The sequence below is a fragment of the Sceloporus occidentalis genome, unplaced genomic scaffold (genome assembly GCF_023333645.1).
Source record: "Sceloporus occidentalis isolate IW3139 unplaced genomic scaffold, rSceOcc1.0.p SCAF_3, whole genome shotgun sequence".
NCBI lineage: Eukaryota > Metazoa > Chordata > Lepidosauria > Squamata > Phrynosomatidae > Sceloporus > Sceloporus occidentalis.
In genome coordinates, this window is record NW_028316983.1 from 51,425,035 (window position 1) to 51,439,349 (window position 14,315).

The 14,315-nt window shown below is 43.0% G+C and overlaps 1 protein-coding gene across 1 annotated transcript in view; it reads left to right on the plus strand.

Moving 5' to 3' along the window:
• The first annotated feature begins 409 nt into the window (after positions 1-409).
• INKA2 (inka box actin regulator 2) overlaps positions 410-14,315 on the plus strand; it is a 43,360-nt gene continuing 29,454 nt past the window's right edge. The window contains exon 1 of the mRNA XM_089514411.1: positions 410-745. Coding sequence (XP_089370537.1) covers positions 695-745 — 51 coding nt within the window. The 5' untranslated portion in view covers positions 410-694. The remainder of the gene's footprint in view (positions 746-14,315) is intronic.

Genomic DNA, 14,315 nt, shown 5'->3' on the forward strand with positions numbered 1-14,315 from the left:
ATATAGAGGCTGGGTTGCTAAAACATTCAACACCAAAAAAGGGAATCCATAAATGATTCCCTATGGGCAATCATGGTTCCCCTATGGGCAAGTATGGTATCATTCTCTCTGAGAGTATTCTCCAGTGTTTCCCTATGGGCAAGTATTCTCCAGTGTTGCCATAGGGGCAAATAATCTCTCCTTCTCTATGAGAGTATTCTCCAATGATTCCCTATGGGCAAGTGCCGTCCTTTGTTTTAGTGGCTCCCCACCACCACCACCACCACCACCACCACCACCAGCACATGCTGGGACTGGGAGCGGCAGAGATGGGCAGAGGAGAAGACGGGGGGGGGGGCTTTCCTCTGCCTTGGAAAACTACTAGTCCCACCCCGGGGAGGGCGGGATCTTCTTACCGGTGCAAAGAAGCCCCCGGTGAAGTCTCTCCTCCTCCTGCAGCCGGGGCCAGGCTTCCTCCTTCAGCCGCATCTCGCCCCTCTCCAACTCCGCGGGTGGGAGTTTGCAAAGCCCTGCGCGATCCTCTTGCCAAGCCCTCTTGCTTTGTGGGGGAACTTTCCTCCTTCCCTTTCTTGGAGGGACTCCTCGGTGCCCCTGCCCTGGAGCCCTCTGGGCATGCCTTTGCCCCCCTTTGGCTTCTCAGGGATCAGCTGCTGGATCAGCCCCTCTTCAGGGGGCCTGGGAGGAGGCACTCAGGATGGAGAAGAAGCCCATGGACCATTACCTGCGCCGCTTGAAGCAGGAGTTGGTGAGCAAGGCTGGCTGGAGGGAGGGAGGGAGAGGGGGGACTTGGGGGTGAGCAGATGTCCTCTCTGCCAAGGAGGACGAGGCACTGCAGAGTGTAGGACCATCTCCTGGTACCATGGAGGACCTGGCCAAACAAAAGCCCAGGGTGACCCCAGACGTTTCAGGAAGCCCTGGAGGACCAGGACCAAAGGAAAGCTCACAACACTTCCTAAGCCCTCCTTACCGATCTCCTTGACTATATAAGTCAACCTCCTGTATAAGTGGAGTTTGGGGGCCAAAGTGATGGATTTTGATAAGACCTGTGGTTAAGTCGTCGGTAAAACTTATAGGGGCATATAGCAAAGGATCTAAAGAAAAGAAAACAATGCCAAAGAACTGACAAATCCCAGCATTCATAACTGTTTGCGCTCCCTCTTAAGGATGGATGGGTGGGTGGATGATGTGATTTTTCGTTTAGGTTGTTTTATAATTGTCATTGTCTTATTTTATGGTTGTTGCCCACTTCGATCCTTTGGGGAGAGGCAGGCTATAAATAAATGTATTATTATTATTATTATTATTATTATTTTAATGAGGGGGGGGGAGTAGTGCTTCCAGGACATATTATTTTCTTGCCTTTCACCAGGGGATCGTTCCTTTTAAATAATAAGAGTAAAGATACAGTTCCTACATTTTGACCCATGGCTAAATCGACTCAGGTTTTTATTTTCTAGACTTATACATGAGTATATATAGTCTTTTTTTTAAACTGCATTTCTTTCAAGGCTTTATATCTTGCCTTTCTCCCACAATGGGATTCAAGGTAGGTTACCATCATTTTAAAAAAAGACAAAATCATTTAAAAAGACAGAAGTAAAAAAAAAGTTTAAAGAAACAATTAAACATCATTACTAGTAATAATATATTCATATGTTGAATTTAAGTGTCAATTCGTGCTTCCCAGTCCTGCTCCAAATGGAGGACAGTTTTGAAATTCCTCCTGTACAAATGGTTGAAATGTAGGACAGGTCCTGGAAGAAGAGGACTTCTGGTTAGCCTGGGGCTGGGAGACATAATGGGAGGGGGGGACTTCAGAAGGCAAGGCTGCAAACTCCATAGGCTGGCCCTCTTTGTAACTTCTCAGCAATGAATTCAAAGAGATGGTTCTGTTAGTTTGGAAAAACAGTATGCAATGGGATCTTGTAGCACCTTTAAGGCTAACTGAAAGGAAGAAGCTGGGAGCACGAGATTTTGTAGACTTGAGACTACTTTCTGTTTGGAGTGGAGAGTCCACTGCATCCCATGCATCTAAAGAAGTAGGGTCATGTCTAAAAAGTGGAAGTAAGCTCATGTCTATGAAAATTCATGCTCCCTATGGTCTGTCTCTGAACTCTCCACTCCACCCCATTCATCTGAGGAAGTAGGCTCCAGTCTACAAAAGCTCATCTGTCGTCTGTCATGCCAAGAAAACCCCATGATCTGCCGCATGTATCTGAGGAACTAGGCTCAGGTCTACCAAAGCTCATGCTCCCAGCTTCTTTCTTTCAGTTTGCCTCATCGGTGCTACAAGATCTCATCAATGAATGTTGCTTTGCTCTCTCTTTCTCTGAGCAGTCCCCTCCTCCAGCTCTGTTTATTTCCCAGGATTTGTTATGAAGCTTCCAGCATCTTTCCTTTACAGCTGTGTAGCCTCCAATAATGCCTCACATAGAGGGAAAGACACACACAAACAAACTTCTGGGGAATTTTTCAAGCCACCCAGGACAAGAAGCGAAGGGGCGGAAGGACTTCCCAGTCCAACTGCATATCTTCAGTCGACAGCTCCATCATTGAGAAAATGGGCTCTTTCAAAATCTGTTTGCCTGCCTCAGCATTTCCTCTGACAGGGAAGCTAAATCCAGTTGACACTGAGGCCTATTTATTTATTATGTTCTGTGTGTGTCTTTCCTCCTGGTACGGAAGATTGAATTGCTTCGTCTCCATTGCTAGGAGCATGGAAACTTTCTAGTGAAACCCCTGCCTGGCTTTGCTATTCCTGTCAAGGAATTGCCTTCTGTTTGTATAACCGTGACAGGCGGCGGTGAACTTAGTAATCAGTTTAGACACAGAGTCGATCACGAGCCCTGAAAGTGGCAGTCTAGGATTATATCACATCACAACCTGTTACCGTCTTCCTTGGAGCAATTTCCCAGAGGGGTTGCCATCTTAGTTTCTGCCAGCATCACAGAACTAATGCACAGACAAAAAGTGTCCTGTGGCACCTTCACAACTAACTGATTCATTTTTCACATGCGGTTTTGTGAATTAGAGCCTGCTTCTTCAGATGCATGGAGTATAACATTCAAAGCTCAGAGAGAGAGAGAGAGAGAGAGAGAGAGAGAGAGAGATAGATAGATAGATACCTGGTTGGGGGGATTAAAGTAAAATGGGATGCCAAAAATGAGTTATTTTTAACAGTGAGCCAGCATGGCATAGTAGTCTGAGTGTTGACCTACGACAATGGAGACCAGGGTTCAATTCCTAACTTGGCCATGAAACCCACTGGGTGATCTTGGGCAAGTCACACCCTCTCAGCCTCAGGGGAAGGCAATGGCAAACCTCCACTGAACAAACTTTACCAAGAAAACCCCATGATAGGGTGACCTTAGGTAGGGTCACCATAAGTTGGAAACAACTTGAAGACACACAACATAAAATTATTAACACTAGTCACAAGAATTAAATGGGGGAAGTTTGCATTTAAATCCTGGCAATAAGGGAGGCAGTTCACTCATGAGGAGCAATACTTTTTTGCATGGTGAATCTAGCTGGATCAAACAATCACCTCTCTCCAGTTCCCCATAAACTAACCCTGCCTCATTTCACTTCATTTTCTTTTTCCTGGCTTGTCAGGAAGGTTTACAGTCATCTCTTCCTGAGAGTCCCCCCCCCCCCCCGCCCTTCCGTTTTCTCCTCTGGGAGCCCTGATTTGAATCCTCCTCCCCCCACAACCCCAGCACAGATGTGGCTGCATAATCTCTCCAAGCATTCTGTTTGCCAGCCACTTCATTAAATTACAGGGGTGACTACAAATCTTCTGTGGGCACTTTGGAGACAATGGCATACTACAAGCACAGATTTCCCATTAACTGTCTCTCATACGTTTCATTGTTGTTGTTGTTGGTATTGTACAGTTTTGCTAATAGCTCTGTGTGAGCAGTTCCATTTTCATGCAAAATAACCACTTATGGTCCAATTCTGGAAGATGCTAAACACCACGCGTTTAGTGTTTGCCTGTGATTGTACAGTCTGTGACTGTAAGAGCATCACATATTCTCATGCTGTATTTGCATTTCTAAATTATGAGTCTCACAGATTGGAAATTTTATTACTCTTGACACCTGCTACCTGAGATGGTCATCTTCTTCTTCATCATCACTACCACCACCTCTACCACTATCACCGTCATCATCCCTATTTTAAAGATGACAAACTGAGGCTCCACAGCAGAATTCATATAATTTGGACCAATTGTTGTGTGCCTCCAAGTCATTTTTAACTTATGGTGACCCTAAGGCAAACCTATCATAGGGTTTTCTTGGCAGGTTTTAGGTTTCATTCAATATGATCTGGATTTTATTGCCCTTCATACGCTGTTTACCCTGAAATATTTGTATTGACTTACATTGAATTATTTGAGTTGTGCACTAAAAAGGTCAGAAACCTTGAATCCTACTAAAATTTTGTGAAAGAATGATGTGCAAGTGAATAAGTAGTTTGCAGAGAAACTTACACTGTTCATTCAGTTTTGTCATTGTTGACTCACCAATCTGGTTTGTAGTGCATTCACACCTTTTCCCAATCACTTCTAGTCCCTTGCCTACCGCCAGTCTTGTCACTGCCTGCTCTGTTCATATCCAATTCAGTCAGATTTATGGTGCTGGAGGGAGGCCAGTCAGCTAGAATGTTCTCCACCCAGACGTTCCCCTTAAGGGCTCAGCTTCTTTGAAAAATCCTACATGTTTCTTTTGAAGTACAGTCATTATATTGTTTCTTTTATTCTTCTCATTCTTTTACAATACCTTTCCCCTAAACACTTTTGCAGCAATCCTGTAAGGTAGATCACTCACCAGGTTATCACTATGTAACACTGATAACTAAATACCAGATAGGTGGGGGACATGTGAGTTTATATTCGTTGTTGTTGTTGTTGTTGTTGTTGTTGTGCACGTTGAAGTCATTTTTTACCTCTGGCAACCCTAAGGTGTCCCAGTAACAACAACAACAACGTACTGCAGCAGCCCAAAACACAAATGCAATTCTAGACTGCATCAACAGACGTATAGTGTGCAAATTGAGGAAAACAATGTTTGTGTTCCTTCAAGTGCTGTAGTTTTCAACTTATGGCAGCCCTAAGGTGACACTATCATGGGGTTTTCTTAACAAAATTTGTTCAGAGGAGGTTTACCTTTGTCTTCCTCTGAAGCTGAGAGAGTATGACTTGCCTAAGGTTACTCAGGCTGCATCCTGATTGCAAAAATAATCCAGTTTGACCCCACTTTAACTGCCATGGCTCAATATTATGGAATTCTGGGAATTGTAGTTTTGTGAGACATTTAGCATTCTCTATTAGAGAGCTCTGGTGCCATCACAAACTAAAATTCCCAGAACTCCATAGAATTGAGCCAGGGCAGTTAACGTAGTGTCATACTGGATTATTTCCCCAGCATGGATGCAGCCCTAGGGGGTTTTCATGGCCAAGTGGGGATTTCAATCTTGATCTCCAGAGCTGTAGTCCAATGTTCAAATCACTACACTAGTTCTCTTTATGTTCATATCAACCAGATCAATGAAAAATACCAAAATTACTAATACCTTTGAGACTAACTGCTGCAAGATCCCTTTGCACTTTGCATTCTCCAGACTAACATGGCTATGAATTCTACCTAAATTACCAGCCTGAATTGTCTCAGAAATAAAAGAGAATCCCAATTGTCACTTCCTGTCTCCAGGAAGGGTGCCAATGACCATTTGAACAGAAGCAGATAATATTAGTGTTGCAGGTTAACAATTCCATCCTTCCTCTACATTACTGTTCGGATGCAAGTGTTACTTACTGTGACACGCTTGGACTTGCCCACAGGCAGATGCTGCTTTCTGATGCCCTAGTTTTTGTTCTAATGGATTAGTAATGAAGAACCAGGAAGCCTTTAAATAAAGCATTTGAGTTGTTCAATAAGAAGTCTGAAAGGGTGGGAAAAGAAGAGAAACAACAAAGAAGAATTGAAAGTGCATTTTACTTGTGAATAAATAATAGCAACTGCAGTTTTTAAAAAAGGACACGCAAGAGCCAAAATGGCAGGAAGAGCTTTTGGAATACAAAAGGTTTCTTTACAGCTAAAGGATGACAACCACCACACAACAAAATCCAAGCAGGGCCAGACAAAACTGGAATTCATAATATGAGCCACTGTCTAAAACTGTGAACTGCCAAGGAGTTAATCATATGCAGAACCATAAAAGCAGTTCTTGTTAAAAGCAATGATATTGCTTCCATGTCCCACACAAATATGCAAAGAGCTGATGCTTTTCTAAAGCCTTGTCCTTTCATGCCTACTGAAATGTAAGCGCCTTTGAGTTGAGTGGTATCTACTCCCAAGTCACTATGTATAAAATCACACTCTTGGACTGGAGGACCACCTCTGTTACACCAGGAGAAGGGCTTCTGTGTCCAGTGTAATAAAAACATGGCATGAAAACAACTGATCCATAATATTCCTGGAAACATTCCTACAGCCCAGCAGTGAGGGGCTGTGTCAGTGGCAATGCACGGAGCAAGCCATTATCTAATAAGATGCCCTCCACCGACACATGCACACACGCATACACACAAGTTTTATCACCACACATACAATACAATACCCAAAATAGCACTGGCATCCGTTCTGCTTCAGCCCCAGTGGCAAAGCTACCAGCAGCTATACTGGTGCCAGTCCTCTGGCATCACTCAGCTACCATCACATCCAAGGCAGTGTGCTGAATCCACTGTTCCTCACACACACTGATTTATAAATACATGCACAGTCAAAGAGAAGGAAGGAAAAAACAGAAACACATCCTGCTTCCTGGATAAGACACTTGCAGAAGCACACTCTTCTGTCTCCCTGGGACAAGCATCCATGATTCACCTAGGGAGGAAAATGTTTGGTTGTTTTTTTTGTTGTTGTTGTTTGTTTTTTGCAAAGCAGCCAAGGAAAAGAGCCAGGACATGCAACAAGAGCAACCATGGGCATACACTGGCAGCAGCAAACATACACAGGAGCCAGTGTGGTATAACTGTTTAGGCATTGGACTATGACCCTGGAGACAAGGTTTCAAATCCTTCCAGAGCCATGAAAACCAATTAGGTGACCTTGGGCACATTATACCCTCTCAGCCTCTAAAAACCGTTTAGGGTCACTGTTAGTCAGAAATGGCTTGAAGGCACACAATAAAACAACAGAAAATCCCATAATAGGTCATTCCCTAGGGCATGAAGTTGGGAAGAATAAGATGGAAATAAGCCCAACGAGGTGGAAATATAAACTCCACATAAAGACAGGACAAAAGCGAGAAGGGATTACATTGCAACTCTAGCTAACAACAGTGGTGGCTCCTATAGCTAACTCTGAACAATGGTGGCTCCTGTCTCCGTTGCTTCAGAGCAGCAAACCCATGAGGAGCTTTACTGGAATGTGAAATCGAAGGCTTTCATGGCCAGCATCCATAGTTTTTTGTGGGTTTTTCGGGCTATGTGGCCATGTTCTAGAAGAGTTTACTCCTGACGTTTCGCCGGCATCTGTGGCTGGCATCTTCAGAGAATGTTGACCTAGAAGAGAGTGGGTACAGTGGGCCCTTGCTTTACGTGGGGGATCTGTTCTGGATCCCCCCGCATAAAGCAAAATGCACATATGCTTGAGCCCCATTATATCCAATGGGTTTTGTGGAGACCCCGCGGCTGCAGGCGCACCCCATGGCCGCGTACACTATTTGCGAGCCCCAATGGATATAATGGGGCTCATGCTAGCTGTGCGGTCATGCGCGCGTGCCGCACATTCTCCCATTTCCTAGGCAGCTTCAGTGTAAGCTAAAAGCTGCCTATAATGAGCCCACGTATATATATTCTGTGTGATCCTGGGTGAGGAAGAGTGATTCCCATGTCAATCTATGTATTCTTCTGTTGTTGATGGCCAGGCCTCAGGGTAGGAGGATATGCAAAAGACACTAATCCTCTTTTTGCATATCCTCCTACCCTGAGACCTGGCCATCAACAACAGAACAATACACAGATTAACATGGGAATCACTCCTCCTCACCCAGGATCACACTGTGTGTGTGTGTGTGTGTGTGTGTGTGTGTGTGTGTACGTGTACACACACACACACCCACTCTCTTCCAGGTCAGCATTCTCTGAAGATGCCAGCCACAGATGCCGGCAAAACGTCAGGAATAAATTGTTCCAGAACATGACCACAAAGCCCGAAAAACCCACAAAAAACTTTATTGGGATGTTTAATGGGAGCTATCTGTGGTGCTGAATTTGTGATGGAAATAGGATTCAGCACTTGGGATAGTTTCTGTAAAAGAGAAATCGGTTTCTTCTGGAAAATCAGGAGTAGCTCTTGTAAAGCTCAGCAAGGATTTATTACCCCGATGCAGAGGAACCACTGGCTGCTGCTGTCCTACCCAGCCATATATATCATCAGTCAGGAATCAGATACTTCACGGGGCATTTGTATTTTACCCCCAGCCCTGTTAACCCCAGTTAGAGATGTCAAAAGAACAGGAATTATTACAGTAGCCATAGACAACTGGAGTGGCTCCTGTTTTAAATGTACAGGACTCCAGTTTCAAATCCATGATATACCTCCACTTGGAAAGGTAAGATGCCATATATCACTAGGGGTAGGCAGAGTGCAGATGGTGGACCATTTGAGGCCTGTGGCCCCTCTATGAAGCCCTTGGTTCACCTTCCCCTGTTGCCATTTGATTCCAAACAGCCAGGCATGCTCATTACTACCTTGTTGATCACTTCCTGTTTGGGAAAATGCAGGCCACAAAAAGTTCAGGGGAAATTGAGTGGTATGGCCAATTGCACTGTATAAAGGATTTGACTGACTGACTGACTGACTGACTGGAAAGAAAGAAAGAAAGAAAGAAAGAAAGAAAGAGAAAATTAGGTGGCAGGTGCTGAGTGATGGTGCAGTGCTCCAACATCCCACCAGTAGATGTAGCCTGTAGAAGTTTCCTACCCCTGTTTAACATATGGATGCCTGAGCCAATTAGGATGACCATTACATGGACCAATATTCTGGCCCTTGCATGAGTCAAAAAGCCCTTTTAACCCAATCCCTCTTTCCTTCTAGCAATCCAGTCCATATAGATCCCACTATTTTGCCTGACAAGTTGGTCTTGTGTGGTAGTATCCAGGGAGGACCCATTGTCCTTCCTTCTCCTCATCCCTGCCCATCAATTACCTACCCCAGTCGGTAAACACAAGTGCTTTCCAGGTCTTTTGGACTACAATTCCTATAAAATCAACCATTATAACCAATGGTTAGGCATTATGGAAGTTGTATCCCAACCATCTGGAGAACACCTGATTCCTTACCCTGCAATGTAAAGTGTCTGTGGAAGCATTAAGAGTGAGATCCCTGATTTCCACTTTCCTTCCTCATTCAAAGTTCCTTCCTGAGGCCATCATAACAATTCCAGGGTGAGCCTTCATTAGGCTGGGAACCAAGAGGACTGGGGCCCTAAAATCTATGTCAAGTAGTGCCAGCTCATACTAGGATGTATGAAAGGGATCCCAGTCCATCAGACCTGACAACAAAGAAGCAGCAAAGCATGGCATAGTTAAAGACTTGAAGTCAATAGAAGGGAAATTATTTGTGCTGAGACTGGACCTGCAATTAGTGAAGACATCGCTTTGAACTGAAAGGTCATGAGATAGGGATGCTTATCTTGTGTGTCAACTACAACCGATGGAAGATTCCCCTAAGGAATCTTCTTGTATATTTGGGATGTTCCACTGGAAGATTTTTCATAGTGGTGGAGTTTTTTGTGTTAATTTGATGCCACAAGGCATCTGCTCAATTCTGTACTTGAATGATGGGAGCACATTGGGGAGTCCAGATTGTGCTCCTGGGACCAGTAAGCCAATTAGCATCACAACAGCAGGGCTGTGCACCTTGCTCCACCTAGTTCTTTGACATCAGTTGGTCTTGCCCTTCTGCCATTTACCCATTTTTTCTATACAGAGAATGTCCCTGTTATGTGTGGTTCCATTCTCCTATGAGGAACATGGGAATGATGGGGAAAAGCCCACTATTCTCTTTTATCAATGATTGAAGATTAGAGCAGGATTTCCATGGGTACTGGCTTGCTTTCCCAGTTAGAAGTGAACAAGGCATAAAGGAATTTCCCTCCGTCCAGCGGGTGGAGCTTTAGGAAGCGATAGGACCTTAGAAAAAAGGCATCCCTAAGACTTTTGGTGGGCTGGATTAGGCTTACTGGTTGGGGTTGGCCCATTGCTATGCCTCCTCAATGTCTTACCTTCAGTATAGACTTGCAGTACAAATTCCTTGAAATTTACAAAGTTTAGGTGCAGTCTCAGACCTGTTTATATTTTATTCATTTCTGTTTTCAAACTTCTCTATTTATTTAGGTCATGGCAGGTAGCAACCATACAAAAGCATAAATAATGTACCATATACACTCACTTATTCCTAGCCCACATGAAATGGTCCCATAATCACCTCTAACCAGTACGTTTCTGCTTCTGTGAAATAGATTTTGCACTATGTTGCACAGGTGAAGGGGCTATTCTGGGATTCAAAGTATAGATCTGATGGGAGAGTGTGTGATTAGCTCTGTGCACTTCCACCCCTGTCAGTCAGATAAAAACCGCTAGATTTAGTTCTCTTGCAAGTAAGATTGTAAAGAACTGGTAGCCAGCAGCCACTGCTGACTTTAAAAGACTTGGTAGGAGGAATGAAGGCTCTGTATTTCACACAATATATGTAGAACAAGACTCAAGCCTGCTGTGTGTATCTAAGCATGAAATAATGGCAAGAGGAAGAGTGAAAGAATCCCAGTTGCTTTATACTTACCAGCGTGTCATTAAGTTTATAATGAAAGAATATATAGTTTTGTTTATTATGTCTTTTGATTCATTAGCGATTTTAAACTGTCATCAAACTGTCAATATTACTTCTGCAAGCATGATGAGATGTAGAAATCTGCTTTACTAAAGAGAAAACCATTATTCTCCCAGTTTTATTCATGGCCTGTCAAATTTACCTCTTAGTGGTAAACAGCAAGATATAAAATATAAATTGTGCAGCATTACTTCAGTTTTGTTTCCTATTTTTGTTTCCTCTTCATTCCTGTTTCCTTGTTTGACTAAAAGCACCATGGTCATTTGCTATTGTATAAGCAGCCCAAACTTATATGTTTGTATTCAGGATTCATATGACAGAATTTACGTCAACTGAGAGAACTGAAGCTTGCCAGTGAATTAGGTTATGCTTGATCATTGGTATCTCAAAAAGACCACATCAGAACAGGTCACCCTGTGTAGCCTTGGGCATCCAGCTGTTTTTGAAGGACTGTTAAGTGACAGAGAAAAGACAAAAACAAACACTCCAAACTCCAAATGATGTTGTCTGAAGTGCTAGCCCTGTAGATTTTGTATGTTAATTTGTGAATACAAATGACATTACTTCCAGATGTAAATATTCTTGGGTCTGGAAGAGAAGGTCCAGGAGAGAATTGGTGGGAAATACAGTATAAAGCACCTCTTTCATGCCTGTAAGTCTCACAAAGTCCTCCCCCCTTCTCAAAATCACTTTCTCTCTGAAAAATACTTTCAATTTCAGGAGCCAGATGATAAAAGATGATATGGAGGGTTCCATATCAGATTGGGGAAGAGTTTCCATTATAATGTACAACTATGTTCATAAAACACTGGAGTATTTTCAGTAATATAAAGTGGTTTTGTGCTACTTCACATTTACAAATTTTATGTGTACATGTTAGGGTTTTTTTTTTTAAAAAAAGTAGACATTTAGAAGTGTAACATATGGGTGAGACAGACACTTGTTTGGAAACTCTTCAAAAAGTCATGGTTAGCAACTGCTCCCTGTTGAGTGCATACCTTGTAGTAAAACCCAGTCTGGTGCCACATCATGCCCTATAGCTGCTTGTATTATCTCTTGCCTTCAGTTGCTGTGCCAAGATGTGAGTGCTTAGATATTTACAGCTTTATTCTAGATACTTAATGTACCATAAAAGAGATTTTGCCAAGTTATAATAGCATCTTATCTCTATTACAGCATGGAGAATGATGACAGCTACCTGAGGGTAAAATTTCAATCTATGCACAGACTCAGGACTAGTTAGCCCCAACTAGAGAAGACCCATTAAATCAATAGGAACCCATGTAGAGCTAAATCCTGTTGATTAAATAGGCCTACTCCTGTTGAGGCTAACAATTGGATTTAGGTATTAAGAATACATTGCCAATATTTGGTAACAGGGTTGAACTCATGCAGTCATCCAGATGTTGTTGAAGTGCAATAACCAACAGTCCTAACTAGCATTGGCAAAGGTGAGGAATGCTGGGAGCTGCAGTCCAGCAACACTTGCAGTTTTGCCACTCAACAGAAAATTGGCTGTAGATTGTATCTTTATCCTTCAGACTGCCTTGATAATATTAATTTATACACAAGATGCTTTCTATACACAGATTTTAAGAACTTGAGAACCCAACAACTCAAGTGAAATTAGAAGTAAAGGTAAATGTATTCCCCATTGACAAGGTTGTCAAATTGTGTCTGACCATTGGTGGTAGTGCTCATCTCCATTACTAAGCTGAAGAGCCAGCGTTGTCAAAGACTACTCTGTGATCATGTGGCCAGCATGATTGCACAGAATGCTGTTTACCTTCCCACCAGAGTGGTACCTGTTTATCTACTTGCATTTGCATACTTTCGAACTGCTAGGTTGGCTAGCTAGGACTAGTGATGGGAACTCACCCCATCATGCGGTACCCGGGCCTTGAACTACCAACCTGCTGACCTTGCCATCAATAGAGTCAGTGTCTTCACCACTAAGGGTTAAAAAAAACCTGTGCAGCTATCTTCAAATTATTCTGGAGTCTTTTCAATTATTTCATCTAGATTTAAGATTCTAAAGTGGTTTGTGGACTGTAGACTGGGTTCTGTCAGTGTTTATCTTAATTATATTCTGATTTATAGGATGTAAATATTTGCCTGTTTTAGACGATACAGTTTACTGACATATAGCTGTCTGCCAGTGCCACACCCACACACCATGGCTCCATACTATGGGAGTATAATTGTGAGAGTCAGGATTTGCTCAGATTGTGCAGGTTGGATGCACATCAGTTTGCATGTACTTAGGGACTGATGTTCAGAGCTACTCAAGTGCAGGATTGCCAACTCTCTTTAGAGGGATAGACAAAGCTATGTAGGCAGGGCTAGACAAGCAGCATGTAGATGCAATGATAAGCTCTTCACTGACTGAACTTGTGTGTGTGGTACAACTGTCAGATGGCAAGGAATTGCCAAGGATAATAATAACAACCTTATAGAAGAGTGAAGGCAAAATCACTGGGTTCAGTACAAGTTTTGTCATTGTTTAATGAAATCTGAATTGTATCCCTGAATTGTATAGGATTTTATAAGTCAAAACTAGCATTTTGAATTGTGCCCAGAAATGAACCAACAGCCAGTGAAGATGTTGCAACAAAGAAGTTGTGTATTCCCTGTAACCAGCCCCGGTTAGCAATTTGAGTGTGGTTGTTTGGACCAGTTGAAGTTTCTGAACACTCTTCAAAGGCAGCTCCACATAGAGTGCATTACAGTAATCCAACTGGGGTGTAACAGGGCAAGTGTCACAGAGGCCAGATCTGATATCTCAAGGAATAGGTGCAGGGGGCACACAATTTTAACTTTGCAAATGCACTACTGGCCACTGCTGAAACTTGAGCTTCCAGGCTCAGAACTGAATCCAGGAGCATACCCAAGCTGTGGACCTGCGTCTTCAAGGGTAGTGAAACTCCATCCACCACAGGCTGAATCATTATTTCCTGATCTGCCTTTTGACTGAGCATATGAATATCAAGATTGTATGTATTAGTTAAGTCTCTACTTGTTAACTATATGAATGAGACTATGAATACCCAGAAACAATACATTTTTAAACTTGCCCTGGGATCTGCCTTTGGCTCTTCCCCCCACTAAGGCTGAAGCTTCATTGAAGACCTCAGAGGAGAATGTCTGCATCTTTCTTTGATCACTTGACACATTTGTGATATCACAGGATTACATCTTGAGTTGTCTATTCTGCAAAGCATTACTCCCTGTTGAAGCCCATTTTGTTCCAGCCAAGCACTTGAAAGCATGTGTTAAATTTTGAGCTTTGTACTGAAGGCTGGGAGGCCCATTCTCCACATTTATGCATGGGTAACAGCTTTAGAGAGCACCATTGCTTTAAAATACAACATCTTTCAAGATACTGGAGTTTGATTAAGCTGCAGCATCGATCTG